The 27,871-nt window shown below is 40.2% G+C and overlaps 1 protein-coding gene across 2 annotated transcripts in view; it reads right to left on the bottom strand.

Annotated features, from left to right (window-relative positions):
* DNAH9 (dynein axonemal heavy chain 9) overlaps positions 1-27,871 on the bottom strand; it is a 285,097-nt gene that overhangs the window by 3,123 nt on the left and 254,103 nt on the right. For both annotated transcript variants that reach the window (XM_070739679.1, XM_070739680.1), the window contains 6 exons: positions 25,446-25,673; positions 22,952-23,143; positions 21,215-21,406; positions 20,174-20,344; positions 14,940-15,122; positions 13,017-13,406 (listed from right to left, as the gene is read on the bottom strand). In XM_070739679.1, the coding sequence (XP_070595780.1) occupies positions 13,017-13,406; positions 14,940-15,122; positions 20,174-20,344; positions 21,215-21,406; positions 22,952-23,143; positions 25,446-25,673 (1,356 nt within the window). The remainder of the gene's footprint in view (positions 1-13,016; positions 13,407-14,939; positions 15,123-20,173; positions 20,345-21,214; positions 21,407-22,951; positions 23,144-25,445; positions 25,674-27,871) is intronic.

The raw sequence follows: 27,871 nt of genomic DNA, 5'->3' as shown, positions 1-27,871 counted from the left end.
GAAAGGAAACTTTGCCTTTGCATGCAGCATTAAGAATACAAACTGGTCACTGAGTAGGCAAGCACAAAGCAAACAACAGACCTCAAGCTGGATTCAAAGAGCAGCACTATTAAGCACAGAGACTAGAATAAAAAGTGGAAAGGATCACAGAATTATAAGATTATATTATATTATGTTATATTTATTTATTTTATTTATTTTATTTATTTTATTTATTTTATTTATTTTATTTATTTTATTTATTTTATTTATTTTATTTATTTTATTTATTTTATTTATTTTATTTATTTTATTTATTTTATTTATTTTATTTATTTTATTTATTTTATTTATTTTATTTATTTTATTTATTTTATTTATTTTATTTATTTTATTTATTTTATTTATTTTATTTTATTTTTTAATTTAATTTTATTTGTTTGTTTGTTTGTTGATTAATTGATTGATTGATTGATTGATTGCCCACCTGTTGTGGCCTGTCAGCCGCTGGCCCCTCTAGCAGCTGAATCAGATGAGGAGGCAGCATGGGAGTCAGGGTCAGCATCAAGGCAACGTAAGAGCTCCATGGGGGAAGAGGGAATGGAGGTGTCAGAAAGAGAGAGAGTGAGACAGAGGCAGAACCTGGGCCATCCATTAGCCATCAGATCAGTAATGGGCAGCCAAAATTTTACTGCCACACTATGGGTGTGGCTTATTTTGTGGGTGTGGCTAATTGGTCATGTGACTGGGTAGGATTGGCTTGCCGGCCATGTGACCAGGTGGGAGTGGCTTGAATGATCATCATCGTTCAAGTAAACTGTTAAGTCCTCGACTTACAGTCTTCTCAGTGTCGCTTGCTGGGGTGACAATTTGCTTTGCGTTTCCCGCACTCTCCTTCCTGGGTCACCCCCTGCCTCAGGCTGGGTAGCTAGGTGAATGGGTGCTGCCAGAAGCATAAATGCTGCCAGCGCCGCTTCCATCCACCTGCCTCAGGTGAGAGGTGGTCACGTGAGGCTGGAGGGGAGCCGGGCAGGAGAGAGGGAAGCTCATCTGAGGCCAGGAAGGAGGAAAGAGGAAAAAAGCAAGGAGTGCAGACACAGCAGCAGCAGCAGAGAAAAAAAGGAGAGCTGAGCTGAGACCAATAATCCAGGAAGTGACAGCCGCCGACCAGCTGGAGCTGCACACACATCTTCATTTTCACCGGTGGAACTGAGTTCCACCCTGTTGTGCCTACTGCCCACCCCTGCACCTGATGGAGAGTCCCCAAGTCTGGAGGTGGCTGATGAGGAAGAGTAGGAACAGCTGGGTCCAGTGCCTGACAGGTGGATGCACAGAAGGGAGAGGAGAGCAGTGGAAATCCGTGGGCCAATCCTTGGGAAGAAAGAGTCACCACTGCTAGCAAAGCTTCACCCTAACTTTGGGGGGAAAGGCAGGGGGTGGAGATGAATAGATGTGGCAGACATTCATCTCCTTGCTGGATAGACTTGTTAGCCTGCAGTGAAAGAGAAACTTTTTGCGCTCCTAATAAAGGAATCATTGCTTCAGCTAGTCTCTCAAGAGTGGGCGGCCTATAAATTCAATCAGTCAATCAATAAACAAGCAAACTACGGAGGGTTTTTTGTGCTTGGAGAGCTGGGTTAGAACACCGCCCATTTTACCACTGGGTCATCCTGGGCAGCTTACGGTATGAAATTGTAATTATATTGCCCAGTCAAAATAGGTAGTCCTCAATTTATGATTGCAACTGAGCCCAAAATGTATGTTGCTAAGTGAGAAAATCATTAAGTGGATTTTGCCCCATTTCACAACTTGCTCTATTTATTAATGAACCCAGTTTCCACACTTATTTTCCTTGTCAAAAGGTTGCAAAAGGTGATCATATGACACTGCAACCTTAAAAGCTATGAATCCGTTGTCAAGCATCCAAATGTAAATAACGTGACCATGGGGATGCTGCAATGATTGTTAAGTGTGAAAAATGGTCGTAAGTCCCCTTTTTTTTCAGTGTCATTGTAATTTCGAATGGTTATTAAGCGTAATGTTGTAAGTTGAAGACTTTCTAAATAAAAACATGGAAAAGAGAGATGAACAAAGCTATTAAAATGATACCCCACAAATCAGTATCTAAACACCTCCACCTTTCCAACCAATGGTTAAAGATAGCTAATGAAGATGGAAGAGGAATCCCTGCACGGATAATTAATGGCAAAACAGGAAATTCACTAACATTCAATTCCTGCCTTTGCTTTAATTAAGGCAATGCTTATTCTTCGGAATATACCCTTCCATTAGCTAGAAGGCAAAGGCAACTTGATGATTAATTATCAATACAGATCAAAATGAAAGGGATGTTGTAGAAGACTTGGCTGAACTCAGTTGGTAAAGTCCCACCTGAGAATGATATTTACTCTAGGCTTTTGTGCTTTATAGTGTCTTGGAAATCTCTCCTTAAATCCTGTTTGAATAGTACAAATTTGCCTCCATAAAGTTTCTTTCATTCTCATTTAAATACATGAAACCAAAAAAATTAAAAAAATAATAATTCTGACAGCTGGCCAGGCCTAAACCTGGTGTAAAGGAATTCTAAACAATCCCTTTTGGGGAACAATTCCATTTTAGCAAGGCATTTCTTTTTAAAATGATGGCTACAATCAATGCTGACAGTTCTCCTAACATCCTTTCCAAAGATTAATTTCTAGTGGCTACGTATCCCAGAAAGATTGGCTACACATCGCAGAGTAACTAATTTTTAAACTGGCATCCATTTGATCCCCCACAGGAATACATATGTTGCTACTGGATGGAAATTCAGGTGGTTTACTTTAACACAGAAATGCTTTTATTCTCTCACTGTATACTGGTATGTCCCTAGTTGGAAAAAGACATGCTTAAGCACTAAGAAAGAACATAATTATTTTTATGTTGTGCTTCACAGCAAAACATATCCATAGGAAACAACTTTAAAATAGGTATTGTTTGTTATTGTCAAAGACCAGGTGAAGTCCCCACTGATTTTGCCTCAATTGCAGGGCCGATGAGCTCAAAGAGGAATTGTTTTTTGGGGGAAGGTGGGGAGAATTGATCCTGATATGTTTGAATAGTTTTGCTTGAGAAGTTTTGTGTGGCTGAGAAATTCTTCTTCAGTGAAGTAGCCAGGAACATCTTTCGAGATTTCTTTTCATGTCCCAGAATCAATCTATTTTATCCTTTCTTCTATTTTATTCCTATTTTATTTTATGCCCAAATGCACAAAACAGTTGCTCTTTTGAAACCTAGACGTTTCAAGTCACGTTTGGAGAGCTCATGAATTCTTGCATTGTAGAATTCAGTATACACAAATGGGAGTTTATCCTGCTGTTGCAAGAATTATCCATTTCCTGCTCAGATACTTAGGTTTTTTTCAGTGCTGCATTTCTTTTCTTTGTTTTCCTTAGACCCATGAGGGCGAACCTATGGCACGCATGGATACATGAGCTCTGTGTGTACATGAGCTGTTACCCTAACTCAGCTACAGCGTGCATGCATGTGCCAGCCAACTGATTTTTGGCTGGCCCTGCCCACACCACCCCTCCCCTTCCAGGAGTCTCCATACAGCCTGTTTTGAATGCCAGGTAAGGACAAGGCTCGTGCGGAGGCTCCAAGAGGGTTTGTCTGGAATCAGCTCCCCCGGAGATTAGGACTGCCCCCACCCTTCTTGCCTTTCGCAAACGTTTGAAAACTCATCTATGTCGCCAGGCATGGAGGAATTGATATATCCTTAGCTGCCTTTGATTTTATGTATGGTGTGTTTGGGCTGTATGACTGTTTTAATAGGGGGTTTTTTAAGACTGTTTTAACATTGGATTTATATATGATGTTTTATTGTTGTGAGCCACTCCGAGTCCTCGGAGAGGGGCGGCATACAAATCTAATAAATAATAATAATAATTATTATTATTATTATTATTGTTGTTGTTGTTGTTGTTATTATTGTTATTGTTGTCAGCCTCCAGAGGGTCTTAGGGGAAGAGAAGACCATTTTTGCTCTTTCCAGAACATAAGAACATAAGAAGAGCCATGCTGAATCAGGCCAAAGCCCATCAAGTCCAGCATTCTGTGTCACACCGTGGCCCACCAATTGTCCTTGGGAATCTTGAGCAGAAAGAGAAGTCAAGACCCTCCCTTTCCCCAGACCCCCAACAAATGGTACTCAAGGGAATCCTGCCTGCCTCAACCAACATAGAAGCAGCACATTCCAGGTTCCATGAAAGCCTCTCCAGCCCTCATTCCCAACATGGGGCCCACGCCCCACAGGGGTTCAATTTGATTTTTAATGGGGGCAATTGGGGCCTTGTTTAAACCAAGTTAATGGCCTTTTAGGCTTTCTCTGCGCTTGTAGAATTCATTTTTGGAATAGTAAGAATTATATGTCATGCAAGGGGAGGGGGAGGCAGCAGGATTTTAGAGATGCTTCTGTGGGGCATGGCCAAAAAAGATTGGGAACCACTACGTCTAGAGCCTGGGAAGGATGAAAACGCGCCTAGGTCTACCAGAAGTCTAGAAACGGGCAAATTCCAGCTATCAGAGGCTTCAAGGATGCCTGCTAGGCCCAAAATGGGGTGCGGGGGGGTCATGCATGCATGCACAGGAAGTTGTGCAAACATGGGGGTGAGGCACATGGAGGGCATTGAATTATGGATGTGGGCCTGCATGCGCACACTCATGCTTTCAGCACCCGAGGGAATAAAAGGGTTGCCATCCCTGCCTTTGACCATCCAAGGACATCTTGTATGCCCAGAGAGCAGGGTTTTTTCTTATAGCCTCCGACAGATTGATTGCCATCATGCAGTCCTTATTTTGGGGGGGTACCTTCCATGAATCAATAAACTTTTAACTTTGGGAAGCCTCGTATTGTGGTTCAGTCTGCTTCCAAATGATATTGTCTTGAGTCCCTTGGACATTCATTCATTCATTCATTCGATTTCTATACTGCCCAATCCAGAAGGACTCAGGGCGGCTTACAACAATATAAAATGCAAATACAGTGATCCCTCGATTATCGCGGGGGTTACGTTCCAAGACCTCCCGCGATAATCGATTTTCCGCAGTATAGTGGTACGGAAGTTAAAACACCATCTGCGCATGCGTGCCCTTTTTCCATGGCCGCGCATGCGCAGATGGTGGAGCCGGGGAGCGACGAAAGTGCGGAAGCCGACAAAGATTGCTTTGAATGTCGGCTGCCGCCGCCCTCCCAGCACCCACCTGCCCGCCCAGCTGCTCGCTCGCCTCTCGCCCGTTCACCCGCCCGCCCGCCTGGCCGCTCGCTCACCTCTCGCCCGTTCACCCGCCCGCCCGGCCGCTCGCTCGTCGCTCACCGCTCGCCCGTTCACCCACCCGCCTGCCCGCTCGCTCACCGTTCACCCACCTGCCCGGCCACTTGCTCGCCGCTCACCCCGTTCACCCGCCCACCCGGCCGCTCGCTCGCCCGTTCACCCCGCCCGCCCGGCCGCTCGCCCGTTCACCCGCCCGGACAGCCGCTCGCTCGCTCGCCGCTCGAGAGCAAGAGGGGGAGAGATAGAGAAAGAGAGAGAAGGAAAGAAAGAGATGAGAGAGGGAGGAAGAGAGTGTGAGAGAGGAAGAAGCAAGATAGAGACAGAGAGAGAGAAAGAAAGATGAGAAAGGAAGGAAGAGAGTGAGAGAGAGGAAGAAAGAGAGAGAGAGAAGAGTGGAAGGAAGAGAGAGAGAAATGATAGAAAAAAGGGGAGAAAAAAAGAGAAATGAGAAAATGATTGAAGCAGAGAATGACAGGAAAGAAAGAGAAAGAGACAGAGAAGTGACTCTTGGTGATGACGTATGACGTCATCGGGTGGGAAAAACCGTGGTATAGCAAAAAAACCGTGGAGTATTTTTTAATTAATACTTTTTGAAAAACCGTGGTATAGCGTTTCGCGAAAATCGAGACCGCGAAAATCGAGGGATCACTGTAGAGTAAAAAGAAGTCAAATGTACAATCTAAACTATAAAACCCTAATTAAAACCTATAATTACCTATAAAAAACCTATAAAAACCTAATTAAAACCTCCTTGCCTTTTGTAAACCCCTTAAAACCCACCTCTGCCGTCAGGCATGGGAGAATTGAGATATCTCCCCCAGGCCTATATAGTTTATGCATGTGTATGTCTTGCTTTTTAAATAAGGGGGTTTTAGTTACTTTTAAATGTTAGATTTGTTGTACATTCTTTCATTATTGCTGTGAGCCGCCCTGAGTCTACGGAGAGGGGCAGCAATCAAATCAAATCAAATCAAAAAACAAACAAACAAACAAACAAACAATTAAACAAACTATCCGGTCAGCATATATGCATACATTCATACTATTTGGCCATGACAGTTGTTAATTCATGGCCCCCAGGCCTGCTGGCAAAGCCAAGTCTTCATGGCCTTACAGAAGGCCAGAAGGTGGGAGCAGTACAGACATCGGGGGGGGGGGAGTTGATTCCATAGAACTGGGGTGGCAACAGGGAAGGCCCTCCCCTGCAGCCCCACCAACCTGCATTGCTTAGTCAGCAGGACCAGGAGGAGGCCAACTCTGTGTGCTTTTATTGGTTTCTGGGAGGTATGCGGCAAGAGACAGTCCCATAAATAGTCTGGCCCTGAGCCATGAAAGGCTTTATAGGTAATAACCAACACCTTGAATTGTGCCCGGAGACTAAGAGGAAGCCAGTGCAGCTTGCGGAAAGTAGGTATTATATGGGTGTACCGAGGTACACCCATGACAGGTCGTGCGGCTGCATTCATGGATGCATTTGGACATCCATGGACTGCCCAATTCTGGCAGATAGAAATAAAGCCTTGTAGGGGTTTACATGTGGAGAAGACAACAAAATACGATCTTGTCTCTTATACCATCACTTTACTTCCTTGCTGCTGCTTCCTCTTATTGTTTCCTTGGATTAGTCAGATTCCATTACTTTTTGGCTCTCCATTCCAAATTTATTGATAATGATTTACTCAGATATTTAATTTACTCAACTTAGTTTGTGTTTTATGGCCATGAGTATAACCCCTGTCCCTGCCAATATTGCCTTAGAATCTTCTCTGGATAGGTAATCATCCCATGCTGAATTAATAAACATTTTTTAAAATTCTCTGTTTGATCTCTATACATTACCAAATATTCATCATTCTGTAAAAAGGTACCCGTGTCACCTGATTTCTCTAAAGATCTCAGTTCTCCTTAATAAGGAGGAATAAGGAATAACTCTTAATTCTTTATCTTCATTTCTCTCTCTTGTATGTTGCTACCAGAAATATTTGCTGATCTCAATGCTAGAATTACTAACCCACTCCTTTCCTATTATGAAAAACTGGGCGAGGAGAAAAAAGAGAGAGAATGGAAGAGAGGGAGGGAGGGAGAGAGAGAGATGCCATTTCATGTAGTGCAATAACCGCTTATTGTTCCTGAGTTAATTTCATTATCGTTTGTCATTCTCAAATTAATTTTCTCCATCTGTTGAAATACAGTGCACACTCTGTTGTGTTTTGCCATACCTATAAAATATTATTACTGTTCTACAGTTCCAAATAGTTCTCAAACTACATATCAGTTCACGCACATGTGAAGGAGGAACATATGGTCACACAAATATTGTAATGCAATATTTGTTAACTTAGATTACCTTTTTTAAGAACATAAAGATTTTCTTTAAAAAAAATTAACAAATGGGGAAAAAACCCACAGAAATAAAAATGTACATAATTCTGGGATACATAGGCCCATATGCAAGCCAGTATAAAACAGTTTCTAATGTATACTTTTCTGACATTCAGCAAATTTCTTGTATATTTTGTTTTCCTCTTTCCAAAAGGGGTTGAACTGAGGGACCTAAATAGCCCATTCCCATTCTGTCATTTGATGATACTTCAAATAGAACTTAATAAGCGCTAATCTTCAGCAGATCTACCTTATTACTTTGGATAAATACTTCATTAATTTCCCCCAAATTTGACATTATGGCACCTGGAGCCTAATTCTCACTATCAGCCTACCACCAGAATCATAAATGCTTAATTTTTAAAAATCGTCAATATCTTCCAGTATTATATACCTTTGACTCCCAGCAGCCCACAGACATAAAAGTCCTGTCCAGTCTGCCACTTTTATAGGTACAATTTAAAGATATAAAAGGAACAGATACATATAGATAAAATATGTACAGAGGACAATCTAGACAAAAACACATAAAAAATAAAGAATTAACATCGTCTTTATTTTTAACTGGACTCCAAAAGGCTTGTTAGAATAATCAGCATAATCAGTTCTAAGATTTCTGGTACACATTTATGTTGTTAAAGTTAACAAGAATCAGATGATTATGAATAGCTAGTATAGTCTCTCAAATATTGCTTAAATTTTTGCTTTATTCAATTATACTTTTAGTGTATCACATATACCTTGGGGAAAACAGAGTCTATGGAGAATCTTTATATTATTACAAAATCTACCCATTCCCAAAATTTCATTCTATTGTTTTCATTGTTTATCTGTGTTCACTTTGGTGTTTGGATTTTGGCAGGAGGTGTGTACCTTAAGATTGCACTAAAAGGTGTGATGGCAGAATTTTAGGAACCCCTGTCCTAGAGAAATACAACATCTGAAGGGCAATTATTAACGGAAAGATATCCTAGGACAGTGATGGCAAACATCTTTTCCTTGGTTGCAAAAAGAGCATGTGTGCATGCTATCATGCATGCGTGCGTGCCCACACCCATGATTCAGTGCCTCGGGAGGGCGAAAACAGCTTCCCCAACCCTCCTGGAGGCCCTCTGGAGGCTGGAAACAGCCTGTTTCCCAACTTCTGGTGGGCCCAGCAGGCTCATGTTTCACCCTTCCCAAGCACCAAAGGCTTCACTGGAGCCAGGGCAGGATAAAAACGTCCTCCCCCGTCCCCCCCCGAGAACTCTCTGGAAGCCAAAAACATTCTCCCAGAGCCTCTGCACGGGCCAAAAATCAGCTGATCACACATGCATGTTGGAGCTGAGCTAGGGTAATGGCTCACGTGCCAGCAGGTATGGCTCTGCGTGTCACCTGTGGCACCCATGCCATAGATTTACCGTCACTGTCCTAGGAAAACAATCAAATACAGTAGTTAAAGGTCCTTGATCCTTCAGGAAGACTTTGAAGAGGAAAGTCTTGGGAGTTGGAGGAAACAGAGAGGACAGCTGCCTCTAGATGCAGCTCAGCAGAAACTGCTGAGTAGAAAGTGTGGCCATGTTTATGAAAAGTATTCCCAAGAATCACAACAGTCTGAAAAAGAGATTCGGAGAAGTCTGGTGTTTTTCCCAGCTTTTGTTACTCCTCTGAATTTTTAGTTATCGTCCAGGTTCTTTAATACTTTATTCTGATTGCTGGACAAGAGCATCACTCTTACTCTGCCATTCATTCAAATATCTTGTTCCTTTTTACAGGAAAATGATGAATGCCATCCTTCACTGTTCTACCTGCTCAGACCTAGCCTTTTTCAGCTTATGCTGACACCTTTTGGAAAGCTCCGTAGGGCCTCCAACTCCTAGCCTTGGTTCCTCTTGCTGGGGCACATGCAAGGTCAAAGAACTCAGCAATGAGATGGCTCTGACCTGACATTCTGAAAGGGACAAGGCTAAAGAATAAAAGACATTGATTGGAATGCTTCAGAAATGTGATAAGAGCCAAGGAGCTTTTCAGCTTCAAGGCTAGCAGCACCAGCTGTTCCTTTGGCAAGGGTTTTCTGTGTTTCCTGCCAAAAATAAAGAGCTGTGGAGTGGGAGGTAAAAGAGGTGTAACGCACAATATAATGCAGGTGTAGTGCCTGTGGAAATGCAAATTCTGATATCAGTAATTTTACCTTCTTCTCACTAAAGCATGGGATTTCAAAATAGGTTTTTCAAGATGTCTGGGTGGGAAGAGGATGGAAAAAACAAAAGTTCACTTTTGCAACAGAATGCAACAGTCAGAACAATATCAAAATAGTTTATATTAAGTACTATTTTATTGAAAAGTGTTTGGAGTGTAGCCATGTTTATGAAAATGATTCCCAAGAATCACAACAATCTGAAAAAGAGATTCGGAGAAGTCTGGTGTTAGTTAGTTAGTTAGTTAGTTAGTTAGTTAGTTAGTTAGTTAGTTAGTTAGTTAGTTAGTTAGTTGGTTATTTATTTATTTGTTTGTTTGTTTGTTTGTTTGTTTGATTTTTATGCCACCCTTCTCCTTAGACTCAGGGCGGCTTACAACATGTTAACAATAACACTTTTTTAACAGAGCTAGGCTATTGCCCCCACAATTTGGGTCCTCATTTTACCCACCTCGGAAGGATGGAAGGCTGAGTCAACCTTGAGCCGGTGATGAGATTTGAACCGCTGACCTTCAGATCTACAAGTCAGCTTCAGTGGCCTGCAGTACAGCACTCTACCTGCTGTGCCACCCCGGCACTTCCCAGCTTTTGTTACTCCTCTGAATTTTTAGTTATCATCCAAGTTCTTTAATACTTTATTCTGATTGCTGGACAAGAACATCACTCTTACTCACTCTTGGTTCCACCCATTACATGTTGACTGTATTACTGTAACTTGTTGCTTATATCCTAAGATTTTTATTAATATTGCTTCTTCATTGCTTATTTGATCCCTATGACAATCATTAAGTGTTGTACCACATGATTTTTGACAAATGTATATTTTATTTTATGTATGCTGAAAGCATATGCACCAAGACAAATTCCTTGTGTGTCCAATCACACTTGGCCAATAAAATTCTATTCTATCCTACATTAAATCTAGTTTTCATCCACACCCTGGATGATTGAAAGCAGCACCATCAAGCCCTGCAATTTATTTTTAAAATCCAAAATGCCTCCTGTGCTGCTTTCAAAAATACCTCCTGGGGAGAGCAGCTATGGAGAATCTAAGCTTCCTAGAATCAACCTTTGGATTGGTTCGATTCTGCAACCCGACAAGACAGACACAGACTTCAGAGGATAATTAGAACTGAAATAAAAACAATTACTGCCAACCGGCTTTTCATTGGGGACTGTATACTGCATGAATCAAAAAAAGAGCCGTGAAAATATTTACTGACTCATCGCACCCTGGAGATAAATTGTTTCAATGCCTATCCTCAAAATGACATTACAGAGCACTGCACACCAAGACAACTAGACACAAGAACAGTTTTTTCCCAAATGCCATCACTCTGCTAAACAAATAATTTCCTCACCATTGTCAAGCTATTCACTAAGGCTGTATTACTATTACTATTAGTCTTCTCCCCGTTCCTATCACCCATCTCCTCCCATTTATGATTATATGACTGTAACTTGTATCCTTATGATTTATATTAATATTGATTGTTTCCTGACTGCTTATTTGTACCCTATGAGTTAAGTACCCATTAAGTGTTGTACGTCATGATTCTTGACAAATGTATATTTTCCTTTATGTACACTAAATCTTATGCACCAAAGACAAATTCCTTGTGTGTCCAATCACACTTGGCCAATAAAGAATTGTACTGTATTGTGTTGTGTTGTGTTGCATTGTGTTGCATTGCATTGCATTGCATTGTACTCTACTGTACTCTACTCTACTCTATTCTAGAGGAATAGGACCCACAATTGCAAATGAAGATCCAGATTAGGCCTGCACCCTGGAAATGTCCTCTACCTGCTTTATAGGCTCCTTAGGCCTATAACTCTATGTAGGGTGACGGGCTGGACAGTGCATTGTGTCACAAACTAGTTGGCTACAAAGAGATTTCAGAGCAAACAAAAAAAAATATGGACACGGTTTTTTTCCAAGCTGCCATAAGTGTTTCACAAAGGAAAAACATAGAGGAATTCTTTTGAGGTCTCTGCTTCTTGTTTAGCTATTTGACATAAATTTCTTCCTCTCTGAACATGCAAGCCACAGCACAGAAATGAAAACCCTTTAAAAAGTGTAAAAGCAAAAGCCAGGTAAAACGAATTGGTAACGCCTTGAAGTTTATCCTCCCCGTCCACGTTACACCTACCACCTTCTGCTATTTGTTTTATTTGTCACTTGAAACAATGATCAGCTCTTCCCTGGCTTTAAAGATTGTGCCTGAAACGTTCCACACACTATGTTTTTAATGCAACCGCCCCAGTTCATGATTACAGTTTTTAACTTAATCCATCTACAGTATCTTAACATGATGAATTCCAGGAAAATACCAATTTTGTACTTGTAGAAGAAAGCTATGAGTATGCATGGCAGAATTCTTACCTCAAGCTTTTAGTGACAAAGGGCATACTTACTTACTTACTTACTTACTTACTTACTTACTTACTTACTTACTTACTTACTTACTTACTTACTTACTTATTGGATTTGTATGCCGCCCCTCTCCGTAGACTCGGGGCGGCTAACAACAGTAATAAAAAACATCATATAAATCCAATATTAAAACAACTAAAAAACCCTTATTGTAAAACCAAACATCCCTACAAACAAACATGACATGAATAAATTGTAAAGGCCTAGGGGGAAAGAATATCTCAGTTCCCCCATGCCTGACGGCAGAAGTGGGTTTTAAGGAGCTTACGAAAGGCAAGGAGGGTGGGGGCAATTCTAATCTCCAGGGGGAGTTGGTTCCAGAGGGCCGGGGCTGCCACAGAGAAGGCTTTTCCCCTGGGCCCCGCCAAACGACATTGTTTTGTTGACGGGACCCGGAGAAGGCCCACTCAGTGGGACCTAACCGGTCGCTGGGATTCATGCGGCAGAAGGCGGTCTCATAGATACCCTGGTCTGGTGCCATGAAGGGCTTTATAGGTGATGACCAACACTTTGAATTGTGTCTGGAAACTGATCGGCAACCAATGCAGACTGCCGGAAGTGAGTTTGAATTCTCCCCGGAGAAGTGGCATATCTAAGTTAATGGTGAGCCACAGCCTTGGCCATGAACAATCTAATTATTCTGGTATTTTTGTTTCACAATAAGGAATGCCCCCTTCCCTGATTTTGGTGACTTATCAAGTAGCAGCAACCCTTAAATCTTAGCATTTACCTGAGTATCCCAGCGTGCACCCTCCATGAACAAGCCATGAATATAGGCACCTTCCCGCGGAGGGCTGGTGAACTCTTCACGGTTTTTCTTAGTCACGTCACATTGCAGCGTCATTTTATCCAGAGGCCACTCATTTTTTCGGGCCATGGACTGCATGATGGCTGTCAAGAAAGACTGTGGGTTAAAGAATCCTGCGAGCCACACCACCGATGGTAGCACAAAGTCTCCTATCCATGTTTCAAACTCTCTGATGCGGTTGAGAAGGTCGGTGAACCAACTGCCTAAACCAGACATGGAAGGATAAGCTCTCCTGGTCCATGATTCAGGCACCATATCTAAGAAGATGGCGTTCTGCAAAGTCTCCATGTCATTGGTCATGGTTAACTCACCCTAAAACGTGTAAGAAAAAGGAGCATGACAGACAAATGTCAGCCAAAATGCACTCAACATGGGAAAATAGCACATTTGATAGAATTTGCAATACATCTGAAAATCATTTACCCTTCAGTTGCAAACAAAGGTATAGAAATAGAAAATCAGCTGTTTGTTTTTTTGTTTATTTACACATGCATGAGAATAACAGGTATAAGTATAAATATGAATATGAACACAGAAAATGGGTACGAACTAGTTTAACAACTTGAAAAACTCCTAAAATAACAGGAGATATTTGTGGAATAGTATAAATACTTCTGCTGTATCTCAAGCTTTTATCATTATTTGATTGAACTGGCACTTTCTAGCTTTTGCTTGGTTTTTTAAAATGGTGATAGGGGAAATTATTAACTTTTTTTGTGTTGTGTTTGGGCCTGGGCCAGCCGTTGCCCCCACAGATGGGAGAGACGTGGCACACACTGAATGCGAAAGCCTGGCTGACAGCCAGAAAGATGTGGCAGACAGCCAGGAGGACGAGGCCACTCGTACGCAGGAGTCAGCAGACAGCCCAGGGGATTTGACATACAGTCCCTCAGACAGTCTTTTGTCTCTGGATTCTTCTGCAGATCAATATATTGATCTGCATAGCCGAAGAGCTATGCAAAGAAGGGATCGCTTTAAGGAGTATTACAAGTCATTATAGGAGCACCTGGGCTGGGTGTGGTTCTTATACTGAGGGCTGGGTGTGGTTCCCTTAATGAGGGCTAAAGGTATAAAAGGGAACAACGGCCCAAGGCAAACTGTGGCTGTTTATCTGTGTTATTTTGTGGTTCCTGCTCTGAAGTTTCTCTTCCGTGCCGTTGGAGTTTTCAACCCAGCTTTTTCAGACAAGTGGGAGGTGAAAACTCTGGGACTTGCTGTTTCCTTCAAAGATTCAAAAGGACTCCTGAAACGTCTTTGCTCATTCCAGGTTGTCTTTGTTTGTTTTTTCCTGTGTTTTTGTATGCGGCTGAAGTAAGCCTTGCAATATTATTGTTTTTGGACACGAAGAACTGTTTTGAGTAACCCTTTTTTGTTTATTTAATATAAGTTTGCTGATTAGCAGAGCACGTGTGTGTTTGATTTCTTTTCCTTGGACTATTAAGCATTTCCTGAGCCAGTCAGGCAGAACATTTTGTATATTTTAATATATATTTATTCCACCTTTACTATTTTTATAAATAACTCAAGGCAGTGAACATTCATAATATTCTTTCTCTTCCTATTTTCCCCACGACAACAATTGTGTGACCTGGATTGAAAGAAAATGACTGGCCCAAAGTCACTCTTGTGGCTTTGTACCTGAGGCAGGACTAGAACTCACAATCTCCTAGTTTCTAGGCCAGCACCTTAACCTTTTTAATGACATTCATTTACATGGGTTTATAAGTTCTTTTTTTATAACATTAGGTTTCTAATGGTAGACTGCCCCTCATAAACTGAGTGTTTTCCTGTCATCTCTAAATTGTGTTCAAAATTGTACGAAAAGAGAAGGGAGGGGTTCTGTACCTTCAGTCCCAGGTCCAGCTCTCTCAGTGACCGCTTAATCTCACAAGTGAGAAAGTTCATGCGTTCACATTCTTGGAAGGCAACCACAATGTATGGTGTTCTCTCTTCTACTTTGGCCATCAGCTCAGGAATGTTAAACTCATCCGTTAATTTCTCCAGGATGTCATCCAGCAGCGCCTTCACCTACATGCCAGAGTGAGGGAATATTGCTGAAACTTAGCTATACAAGTTATTAACAATTTGAACTAGGCTTAGAGAAGTTAATTTTGTCGCGGTTTGTGAGTGATTAAAGTCCGTTAGAACCTTAACCCCGCGGAGTCGATGGATAAAAGCCTTAGTCATTTGTTCAAAACAAGATATATTTATTGTAAAAATAAAAAATAAAACATGTCTCAAGGGACAACTCAAATATAAGTCTTTACATAATGGAGGATAGAAAGAGAAGGGAGTGAGGAATGAAGAAGGAAGTGACTTGGCAGGATATTACATCATAATAGCAGGATCTTAATAAGGCACACATAGTTAACTATTTCATTACTGAATGTCTCTGAGAGGCTGTCAATATTCAGCGTGACAAATTTCCCCTTATTGAAGAAAAGCTGAGTAAGTCTAAGCTTGGCTCCTTTAATCAAGTCATTTGACAGACTATTTCATCTACAAGCATTCATAAGATTCCATGTACATAAATGGCTTTGAAAATGGCCACATAGTATGCATATATTCTCTCTCCCCCCCCCCTTTGATTCTCTTTGCCTGTGCCTCAATTTCAGTTCTAATCTGAATATAGCTGAAGTTATAAAAGGAAGGGGGGAAGAAACATTGGAGCACACCTCCTTAAGAATCATTTTATTCAGCAATTACCAAATGCAATTACCAAATGCAATAATTCAGAGACAGTGGTATTCTAGTTTTATTTTATTGTGGACCTTTCTTTTGCTTCAGGCTACAATTTGGCAGCATCAATTGTTGGCAGGATTTGAAACTTGGACTAGAAGATCACTGCTGAAAGAGAATGAGGAAAGACCAGGATGAACTGAAGATCCCCGGCACCAACCTACCTAGGTTAGGTCAATGGAGTTTGAATATCTGAGCAGTATTAAGACTTCATATACACCCTATGAAATGTTCAGTCTATCTGCAAATGATTCGAAGGAATGGCCTCAAAGGTGAGAGGTAGTTGATTAATAAACTTCCTTCAAGGTGAGAGGCAAATTGGGGTTGAAGCCCAAACCGCTCAGGTATAAATAACAAAGTCCCTGAAGACCCTGGAGGGTTACACCATGGTAACGTAGATGTAGGAGATAACCAGGCTGAGCTTGAAGAAGGGATCAAATAATCAATTTAGAGTTCCTTTGCATCCACAAAAGATCAAAGTCCAGCCTACCTGAAATTCTGTTAACTTTTATCCATCAACAATTTGCTTTGATCATTAGTAGTTCAGATTCTTGTAGGAAGCTTTAGCTTACAACAAACCTATACATTCATTTGAATCAGCCCAGATTCCTGATTTTCTACACTTGACAGTAGGAAGGGTGTGATAGCTGTACACAAATGGGATTGGTTGCAAGGGGAGGCTAAGCTAATACTCCAATAATTGGCCTGAGTTCTAGAGTTCTAGAAATCATCCTATACACATAAGCTCTCGCTTAATGATCAGCAAATTAAAAAATAAATTTGAAAAAAAATTGAATGGATGATTGAAACAATATACAGGGCAGACTAGATGGACCATGAGGTCTTTTTCTGCCGTCAGTCTTCTATGTTTCTATGTTTCTATATTTTTTCGGGAAAGCCAATGCAATAATAAACAACTATATCACAAGGCCATTCCAAATAATGAAAGGAGTCTGTTAGGGATGCCCACTGTCACCTCTACTTTTCATCTTGACCTTAGAAATATTATTAAATAAAATCAGATCAAATTCAAGTTCTATTAACAATAGAACTTACAGGACCAAAATATTCAGATTATTATGGAATATGGGGAAAGTGGTATGATTGGACCGAGGATAGAAAGTTGAAGAGAAAGTGTGGGATGAAGATGTAGAACTAGAAAATATTGTAAGATAACGTATAAACTGTATAAATACAAAAACAATATACAAAAGGCTGTAGATCTGCTTAAAGAATTATTGTGATATGTAAAATGTGAAAAACTAATAAAGATATATTTTTAAAAATAAAAATGGGCAGAGTCATATGGTGACCCACTTAATGACTTACAAACATAATTCTGGGCTCAATTATGATCATAAATCAAGGACTTTCTGTAGAGCATTTCAGAGGAGGAGAGACTTCCAATGTGGGAGCAGTGTCAACCTGCTTTCCCCAACCTGCAAACCAGATAACTGCACTAATGGTGTCCTTGGCCTCCAGATGCTGATGATTAATTCCAGATCTGTCTGTAATAAATAACTGTTTCAAAGAGCATTCTCTTAAGTTCATGCTCTACACCATCTGTTATTCTAGTTTAATATACAGTAGCTAAATTGTATGTTCGTTTTAAGGGTGTTATGACTGTTATTAAATCAATTATTTTAACCATAGCATAAATGTTTTATACATTTATCTAAATTATGGGATATAGGCCACCAAGAGTTGTTACATTGCCATGGGATACAAATGCAATCAATCAATTGTAACATGAAACATTGCATTACTGCTACTAACTGTACAAGAAATATAGCTTAACTGCCAGATTTTGGATGAGTTGGATGATAATGTAATTAGCATTCACTAAATGAGACAGAAGGAGCTTCAATCTTCTTCCTAATATACTTTGAAGCATTTCCTGCAACTACAGAAAATGTATCTCCATTTCTCAGCCCATCATTTCTAATCAGTCGGAACTAATAATTGCAAATCAGAAACTGAGTAAATCCATCTAAATTTTGGTTCCTACAATAAGGGTATGTAATTTTCCCTGGAAAGGCAACTAAAAGCAGCTTTTCAGTGACATCTCAAGAACTGCAATTCCAAAAATAGTAGGAGAAAGAGGAGACAGGACAAAAAAAATGAATTTGAAGGGAACCCCCATAAAGAAGTATGATGTAACAAAACCCTCATGTTCGTGCTAACAAGAATGAATATTGAAAAATAAACTCCTGATAACGGAAATAATATAGAGTAACTAAGAATTATTTATAGTTTTATTTTGTTTGACTGGGGAAAGCAACAATCAGTCTTCCCAAAGAAGTGAGTTTGTACATATTCTCCACAGTCCATGAAAAAAGTGTCCTATCAGACAGAATATCCAGATTAGAACTATTCCAATATTCCCTCTGATGGCAACTCTGAATTGTGCAGTAAAATCCAAGATCTTTTTAATTAACAAATTATTAATAACTGGGTTAACTAATCTGTTTACATAGCTTTTATTTAGAGTTCAATATATGGAGTTGTTACATTCTCTTAGTTTACTTGGAACACTTCCAACCATTGTTACAATGAAGACTGCATTTAATTTCTTTGTACGAGGTGTAATGACAATGAATTAAACTGAACTAAACACTGGTGACACAGGATCCTAATTTTGATCATGTGACCCTGGGGATGCTGAGATGCTGGTAAGTGCAAGGACCAGTTGTAAGTCACTTTTTTCAGGCCTATGATTAACTTTGAACAGTCACCTAGTGAATGGTTGCAAGTTGAAGATGACCTGCCCATTTTTTTAAATAAAGTCTTTATTGTTTTTCTCCACAATACAGTACATCCATACATATACCTAAATTCTTAACAAAATACACATAGTTATACATTTCTATTTAATGGTACATGGTTCAGTATTTTAATTTGCACCTTTTATACATTAAATTCCCAAATTTTTACTACGACACTGTGGGTGTGGCTTATGCAGGATGCCCTGCATTTTCTTTCAACATCTTTCAGTGCAAATTGGGTGCTCTGGGGTGGAGCTCCATTTTCACTACCCCCCCAAGCCCGGTTTGGGCAGTAGCCCAACCCTGCTCTCCTCCCTCTATCTCCCACTCTTCCCTCTACCTTCTTTCTTCTTCTCTCCCACTTCTTTACTTCCCTCCTCTCCCCTTCTTCCCTTCCTTCTCTATTTCCTTTTCTCCCTCTTAGCCTTTCTATGATTATATCTGTTGACAATACATCTTATAGTTTACAGACTATAACTCATGCCCCTACTCCTTATTGGTGCATCTCTTAAACATATTTTTTTCCCAGTATTCATATCTATGTTTAATTCTTATATTTTCCTAGGTATATTAACTGCTCACTTAATGCTGCCTCCTCAACTGCCAATTTTGGATCTACCACCTTCAATTTTTTTATTTTCCTCCAACTTAATCTATATTACTTTATCTTCTATACATACTCATTTTCTAACCAATCATAAAATTTCCTCCATACATTATAGTATTCAGAATCTTCCTTATCTTTAATTTTTATTGTCAGTCTATTCATTTCCGCACAATCCAATTTTTTTTATTACCTCCCTTTCCTTTTGTTGTTTTCCACTTTTGCGCAAATGCAATTCTCGCTTCTGTAATTATATGAATGCCCATCTTGCCTAGCTAAAATTCCTAACAATGTCCTAGTTCTCCATTAGAACTAGGCTCTCCACTTTCCCATATCAAATTTCCATTTTCCCCCTACACATTGAAGCAGAAGGCATGAAAGGAAAATCTTCTTCTTCCATCTCTGTAAATAAGTACAATTCATTGCATGTAAATATATACAACAAATTGTACTAGATTTTTTAAAGAGCTTCCTCTGCTATTTAGAATAACAAATCAGAAGAAGTCATAAAGCATAGTTATGTATTATGTCTGTTAGTGGATGGCAGCCTGATATAGAATGTAAAACTCCTAGAATCCCTGATGACCCCAGATTGTGGTTGTGGCTAACAATGAACTCTCTGTGTGGGCATCTCATGACCTGAACATCTTGGGGATGAAATTAAATCAGATAAAATAAAATAATCTACATGGAAAGGAAGCAAGTGTGGTGCAGTGGCCTATAGGTGGAGTTCTCATCTCACAATCAGGGGGGTCTGAGTTTGATCCTAGGTAGAGGCAGATATTTCTCTCTCTGGGCATGTTGAAATTATATCTGCTGAATATAACTCCACATTGGTGATAGGAAGGGCATCCAGCCAGTAAACACTAAGCTCTATTCAGCTGCTCAGACTCCACCCTGCAAGCAATTATGGAATCATTAAATGATGATGGTGGTGGTGGAAAGGACACAAGTATGTCCTCCTCACTCACCTTTTCTTCCCGAGTGGCTCCTGCACCTTCTCCAAGATTGGTGTCTCGGGGTTGTAGCTCCAAAACAGTACGAAAAAGCTTCTCTGATGTTTGGGTTAAGAAGCCAATTTCTGCATTGGGGTGGAGGCCATATAGATATGGAGATTCAGGAGGTAGAGCATCATCTATATACTACGCAGGAAAAGGATATGTACACTCAGCAAATGACAAGTACCACATATTCATTCATTCATTCAACTCACTCACTCACTCACTCACTCACTCATCATATTTATATAGCTGACGGTCTCATAGTTTAAGTGACTCTGAGTGGCATATAATGCCATCTGCAGTCATCTGCAGTTCTATTGAACCTCTAAGTTAAACTAAATCATCACGATGGTGCATTTGTAAGCAGATGAGCCAAATTAAAATTAATTGTAATTAATTACAATTAATAATTAGGCATTTTCAACTGAGATACATTTTTCAGTATATTTTGGTATGCATCAGTCACAGTCCTAATTAGAATACAGTTTTGATGACTAAATGTCCAAGGTGACACTAAAGAGTCAAAAGTATAAAATTTTCAAAAATATTCTAGTGAAGATGAAGACTCCTGCTAGGAAATTCCTATATATGTCTAAATATAGGTAGATGTACCTGTATATTGTATAGGTAAAATGACAGAGAAGTTAGCATCTTCCAGATATTTTGACCCAAATCCCTTTAGTTCCAGCCAGCATGGTCAGTAGCAAAGACCAATGAGAGCTGTGCCCAAAACATCTAGAGAAACTTCATACCCTGGATTGCAATTTGAAACTATTTTTGAGGTAACAGATAAAAATTGTCAATAGGACTCCTAAGGCTGGAGAAACACAAGTGTTTTCCCCCCTATCCTTTTATGACACGGATATGACCATCTGTCATTTTACAATCAGAAAGCATTATGAAGACAAAAACCAGCAGATCTTGCCTAAAGCTCTGAATCCCTAAATTGCTTCTTTGTATGGCTATGAACTCCAACACAAATCAGGGCAGGTTGAATAAATGCAAGACTACCTGATGATAACCATTGTAGTCCATGTTTCCTGGGAGGGGAAATCCAGAAGCCAATAAGAACTCTCCCTCCAGCATTTCAGACTTGATAAATTCTTCTAAGTAGGATTTACAGAGACGTCTATCCCAATCGTCTGTAATGTGACCCCCGTACATGATCTCTCCAAAGAGATACCGGAGGTCATCGTAGGGCACCTAAATGCCAAAAAGGAAAGTTAGTTGCGGCAGTTCCTTACAACGTAGCAGCAGGCAACTCTTTCTGCACAGCCTTTGGAAATCTTAAAGCAGAAGCTTGTTTTTGAAGGAAACTATATATATTTATATTTTTATTTATTTATTTATTTATTCATTCATTCATTTATTTATTTATTAGATTTGTATGCCGCCCCTTTCCGTAGACTCGGGGCGGCTCACAACACAATAAAAACAGTTTATAACAAATCTAATAATTTACAATATAAAATATTTAAAAAAAACCTTATTAAACAAAAATACACACAAGCATACCATACATAAATTGTATAGGCCCGGGGGAGATATCTAAGTTCACCCATGCCTGACGACAAAGGTGGGTTTTAAGGAGTTTGCGAAAGGCGAGGAGGGTAGGGGCAGTTCTAATCTCTGGGGGGAGCTGGTTCCAGAGAGTCGGGGCCGCCACAGAGAAGGCTCTTCCCCTGGGGCCCGCCAACCGACATTGTTTAGCTGACGGGACCCGGAGAAGACCCACTCTGTGGGACCTAATCGGTCGCTGGGATTCGTGCGGCAGAAGACGGTCTCGGAGATATTCTGGTCCGATGCCATGAAGGGCTTTAAAGGTCATAACCAACACTTTGAATTGTGACCGGAAATTGATCGGCAACCAATGCAGACTGCGGAGTGTTGGTGTGACATGGGCATACCTAGGGAAGCCCATGACTGCTCTATAAGATGGAGGACCCGGATTGTGGGGGCAAAATGCCGGCTGTGTTAAAAAGTGCTATTGCTAACATGTTGTAAGCCGCCCTGAGTCTAAGGAGAAGGGCGGCATAAAAATCGAATGAATAAATAAATTAAATAAATAAATATTATACAGCTCCAGGCATCACCACATAAATTTCATTTAGAGATGTCCCAGACTGTGGAACAGACTTTGTATGTGTGTATAGGTCGGGGCGGATTGCTCTTACCTACTGCTACCAATGAACTGTGCACACAACATGGGGATTCTTGCATGCATGCATCCACTACACATACATGTGTGTGTTATGCATGCATGCATGCATGCACGCATCCCCAGCATGATGTTGCTTCCACACATGCGCAGGAAGCAAAAGTGAGTCAAAATCTTGTGAGGGGACGCGCACACGAGAGGGATTTTGGCGTTTTTTTGCTTCTGCACATGCGCTGAAGGAAACAAACATGGAAATCTCACATGAGCACGTGTCCCCTCGCTTGATATTGCTTCTGCACATGCACAGGAAGCAAAAAAGACCAACAATTAAAGAAAAAAGATGGCAGCGTCTAAAGGACTGGCACTGGAACAGTAGTACGCAAATTGCACAATCTGGCAGCCTCTACCGGTGCTAGTTCGAGCATAACCAGGAACATTCACAGAAATAGGATGATTCAGTAAGAAACATATTCTTTTCTTAAGCCACAAACAGAAGAAGGGAAAGATGGCACATTGATAGAGGACGCTGCCCCTCCCCCTCAAGTGATTAGAATTTGTTGCACATGATTCTAGTATTTGATTCAGTTCACCTTAGAAGAGGCCTCCAAGTAATTGTATAGAACATTGACAGAAATGGTGAGGTCCCCAATATTAAATGGGTATGAACGATTCCAGCCCTGAGGGCCAAATTTGCGCCTTTCTGCTACCACAGCGTGGAAATAACAGAGGGCAAAAAGGATGCTCTTGAACTCATTCTCACGGGTGCACATCTCCAGTGTGTCCTGCAGAAAAAGAGAAGTTGGTTTTCATAATAAGTACGAACTAAGTGAGGTGTGTTCAGCTCACAGCCCTGGATAGCTATTAATTCATCCCTCACAAGATTGTAATAAAAATATTTTAAAATAAAGGAAGCTTGGTATTTATATACATTAACTATATTATATATTTCATATGGGGTCCAAGACAATTCCTCTTCAGTCAGTGCAGACCAGCCAAAATGTTGGACAACCATGATCTAAGTCTTCATGAAATGAAGAGGAATAATGACACACTGATTCATTCAAAAAATTGGATAACGGTATCTGGAAGTATGAAAATATCCAATCATCCTCATTACTTGCATTGATCTGAAAAGTTGTGAGAAAGCCAATGCTGATTTCCAGACTTACTCAATTTATTTTCTATCGATAATCCATTTTGGTACCTTTCGTGCTAATGTTTTTTTCACAAGTTATTAATGAATAAATTACTTGAAGATTTTTCTCTGTACTAATGTCACTTTAGAGTTGTCACAATGCTTTTAAAAAGTCACCTAAAAGCATGCTTTCTGAATATTTGCAGCTGAATAGACACTCTCTTATACAGCATGATATTTTATTTTGTTTGTTTGTTTGTTTGTTTGTCAAAATATGTACAAGATAATAGATATGGTATAAACATAAACAACAGCAAAGTAGGTTTAGGTAAATTTGGACAATAGGACGGAAGGGCAGGGACAGTAGGCACAATGGTGCACTTATTCACACCCCTTATAGATCTCTTAGGAAAGGAGTGAGGTCGACTGTAGACAGTCTAATCTTTTATGTTGCATAGGAATCTCTATTAGGCAATGGCTCTTCTTATAGTCTGTTTATAATGTGGTTTGAAGACTAGATGAATGATTGCAGTAGTGATTGCAATAGTGCAACAAAAAAGGGCTTGTTCTATTTCAACTGTTTAGAGAACTTTCTGCTCTAAATAAAGACACGGGAAAAGAATCTCCATGGACTGGAGTTGGGATCAATGAACATTATCAATTGATCAAATTTATGCTCCCCTATCTGCCATAATGATGTTCAAGTGCACTCTTGATTGTTTGTGACACATTAACTGAAAATCAAAGAGCTGTTAGATGGTTAACCAACACTCAAATATTATTTCCCCTGTAAGTTAGAAACAGTGCTTACAAGCCTTGGGAATAATTCTTTCCCACAAATGTGCTTAGCTTCCTGGATGAAAAGTGAGACAAAGACCTGAGTCATAATATTAGGACAAATATACCCTGTGCTTGTTTATCCTCACACATTTCTCTAGTTGCAAACTTGAAAGAACAACAGAATGATTATGCAAACTAGGTAGCATAACCTACCTTTTCTGTTTAAAAGGAATGTGGTAATAAACTCTTTGTAGCCCTGTTTGTTTGTTTGTTTGTTTGTTTGTTTGTTTGTTTATTTAAAACACTTAACATAGCCACCCATCATATAACTAGCTCTGGGCTGCTCCAATTATGTTTCAGCATCTCTAAGTCAATATGTTTTGTAGAGATGGAACTAGAAGCTCAAAGTAGTTAATAGAGGTACAGAGGTACCTTCATAGCAATATTGTAGGCTATGAAATGTTTTGTTTTTAAAAATCAGCCATTTTGAGATACTACCTGATTTGGAAAATCAAGAAAAGAAATATTCCATCCCATCTCTGTTTCTGGAATATAGAATTTGTTTGTTGGTTGGTTTCTTGCTTGCTTGTTTAATAATTCACTTTTAATTTTTATAAATTCCAAGGTGGTAAAATATGCCTAATACTCCTTCTTCCTCTTAATTTATGATGAATTATGAGTGATAGAAGATAGAATAAAAGAAGCATAATAGCATTAATCCCCATCCAGCCATGCCAACTCAGACATCTAATGCTTTTCCTGAAGAGTACTGAGTAGTAACTGTTAGAAAGCTAAAAAGCAGAGTCCTTTCCCCAAAAAAGCAAAAATGCCAATGCTTCAAACCTCCTACATTTTAGACTAGGCTGGCTGAGAGTCTTAAATTCAGAAAATTCATTCCCTTCTTCGCAGCAAGACTAGTTAACATATAAGAGAAAATGCTATGCTAGTTTAGACAAATAATGTTGGAAGGGACTTTGAGATGTGCACAATTCAGTACCTGAAATGAGGTTCCAATTATGAGAGCTGCCTCACTCCAACGAGCTAATACCTTGACTTACATTATAATAGGCCTAAATGGAGTTATCTAAATCCAGTTGCATAGCATTTCCTGTCCCTGATTCTGAAACAGCAAGAATCTCCCTGAGGTGGGAGCATGGGTAGAGGGATACCTGGTTGAAGTTGTCCAGAGCCTTGTGCAGGTTGGCATGCATCCCTGTTGGAGGTTCATTTGTGATTTTGATGGAATTCTCAAGGATTCCCTGTGGTATCAGATGGCTTTCAGCAGAAGCTGCAGGTTCTGCACTGATAAAGATCCGGAAATCAGGATGACTACCTTGGCTGTGTTGCTCCAATTTCTTCTCCAGAGAACTCAACCACTTGGCCACCAGGTGAATGTTCTAGGAGAGAGAAGCAAGGTTATTAGATACTTCTAATAATCAGATGCTGCATCCATATCTTCTGGAAGATGAGAAGCACTGTTTCTCTCTCTCTCTCTCTCTCACACACACACACTACAAGAAAAAACACCTTACCTAATAGCTCTGAGCACTATAATTCACTTCCCCAGGAATTATCTGCACATAAACAATGTGGATTTTCTACACTTTGAAATGCAAATAATCAAGACAAATAACTAGCAATTAAGGAAACAGTTCAGAGCGTTTGTTTTCTTAGGGGTGATGATGGTATTCTGTTTGTTAGAATAATGTACTATTACTGAAGTAACATTATTTCCTCCAGACAAAACAAATATCCCATAAACAGCTGAAATAAAATTGCTTGATTATTTTCAATGAAATAATCCAACCTTGAAATCTAAGCTAGTTACCAGAAAATCATATTTCACATCCTGCTCAGCTGAGGTCTTCAAATATTTGCAGTGCTGGTATTTTTGTTCATAATTACTCATTTCAGTTTTCCATCATTCCATCATAGATTAGGCTGCGAAAGACTGAGAAAATCACCCAGTGAGTTTTATATGACAAGTTGAGACTGAATCTTGTCACCAACTTTGATACCCACCCTACAGCATATTGTCTGATAGGTTGAAATGACATGAACTTTTGATGTTATCTGAGAAAAATTTAAACAAGACACCAGTATGGATGCTATAAAAGAAAACATTTTTCCCTGGTTCTTTGTATGAGTTATTCCATTATGGAAGGCAAAAGCAAAGATATATTTATTTGAATAAAGATAAGAAAAGATAAATAAGAAATAAATCTAAATTAAGGAACCTTTTATCAACATCTAAAATTTGATCTATGAGTGAAATGAAACGAAGGCTTAAATTATTCTAGCAAGATCGAGAAATCCAGAGCAGACATCTATCTCAAACAAGATATATTGACGCATAGAACCAAGGAGTAAGGATTTATAAAAGCAGGAGATTTCTAAACATCTTGCTTATTTCCAGCACACAGAAAAATGTAATTTCCGACACTGCCCAGATTTCAATAAATAGGCAATGCTCATAACAATGGCGGGACATTAGAGAAATATGAAACGGGACACATCCTCAGCAAGGCATATTATTTATCACAATCCACAGATCAGAGTGATAGCTTTAAGCTAGTAGAGAGCCATCAATTTAGATAATCAGGGTCTTTGTGTGAGGAAGAACAGCTGAAAAGTGTGAGGAAATTCTTATCTTAGAAATGGGAATGACTTTAAAAACCTTTCACTTCCAGAATAAAAAAAGGCTATTGTTTGGTAGCTTTCAGGTACAAATTAAAGCTTAGCTTCTGGGGATACATCTAAAAGACTTAAGAATACAACACAGCACAATCCTATGGCTAATAGTAGATAATGTTCCTTTTTTAAAAATGTTATGGCCTTTTGGGAATGAGTGCTATTTCAAAAGCCAACTGCATGCCAGTCCCTGGTAAGACCAAGTGCAGCAAGTCAAAGTGAAGCCATTCTAGGACAAGGAGAAAATATATATATTGGAATTTTCCCATTCACTCATATCAGAGAACAAGTCTGTCCTTGTGACATTCCCGGCGCTGCTGCTGCTCCTCAAAGGGAAACTGCCGCCACCGCCACTATCCTCTTGTCCTGGCAAGAGGGATGGAATCCACCAGGCCGTGGCAGCCCTATCCTTTGGGAGGGCGGGGCTGGAGCAGAGGGGCGGCTGCAAAGGTGCTGGCTCGGCAAAGTGCTCACAGCAAAGGGGCTGTGAGAAGGTTTTCTCCGAGTGCTTCGGGAACACCTGCAGCCGCTTCGCTGGGAGCACTTTCTGTGAGCGCTTCCAGAATGCCCACCCCACCTCATCTGCAGCCCCTTCACTGACAACCCTGGACGAAAGCGTTCCCAGCAAAGGGGCTGCAGGAGAGGTGGGGCAGGCATTCCCAAAGCACTCGGAGAAAGCGCTCTCACAACCGTTTCACTGGGAGCGCTTTCGCCAAGCGCTTCCAGAATGCCCACCCTGCCTCTCCTATAGCCCCTTCACTGGGAGCACTTTCATCCAGGGCTGTCAGTGAAGGGGCTGCAAGAGAGGCAGGGCAGGCATTCCAGAAGCGCTCAGAGAAAGCGCTCCCAGTAAAGCGGCTGCGAGAGAGCTTTCTCTGAGCACGGAATCCCGGTGGGGGCTGTA

The sequence above is a fragment of the Erythrolamprus reginae genome, chromosome 2, assembly GCF_031021105.1.
Source record: "Erythrolamprus reginae isolate rEryReg1 chromosome 2, rEryReg1.hap1, whole genome shotgun sequence".
Classification (NCBI taxonomy): Eukaryota; Metazoa; Chordata; class Lepidosauria; order Squamata; family Dipsadidae; genus Erythrolamprus; species Erythrolamprus reginae.
Note: the sequence above shows the minus strand (reverse complement) of the source record. Positions and strands in the feature narration are given on the sequence as shown.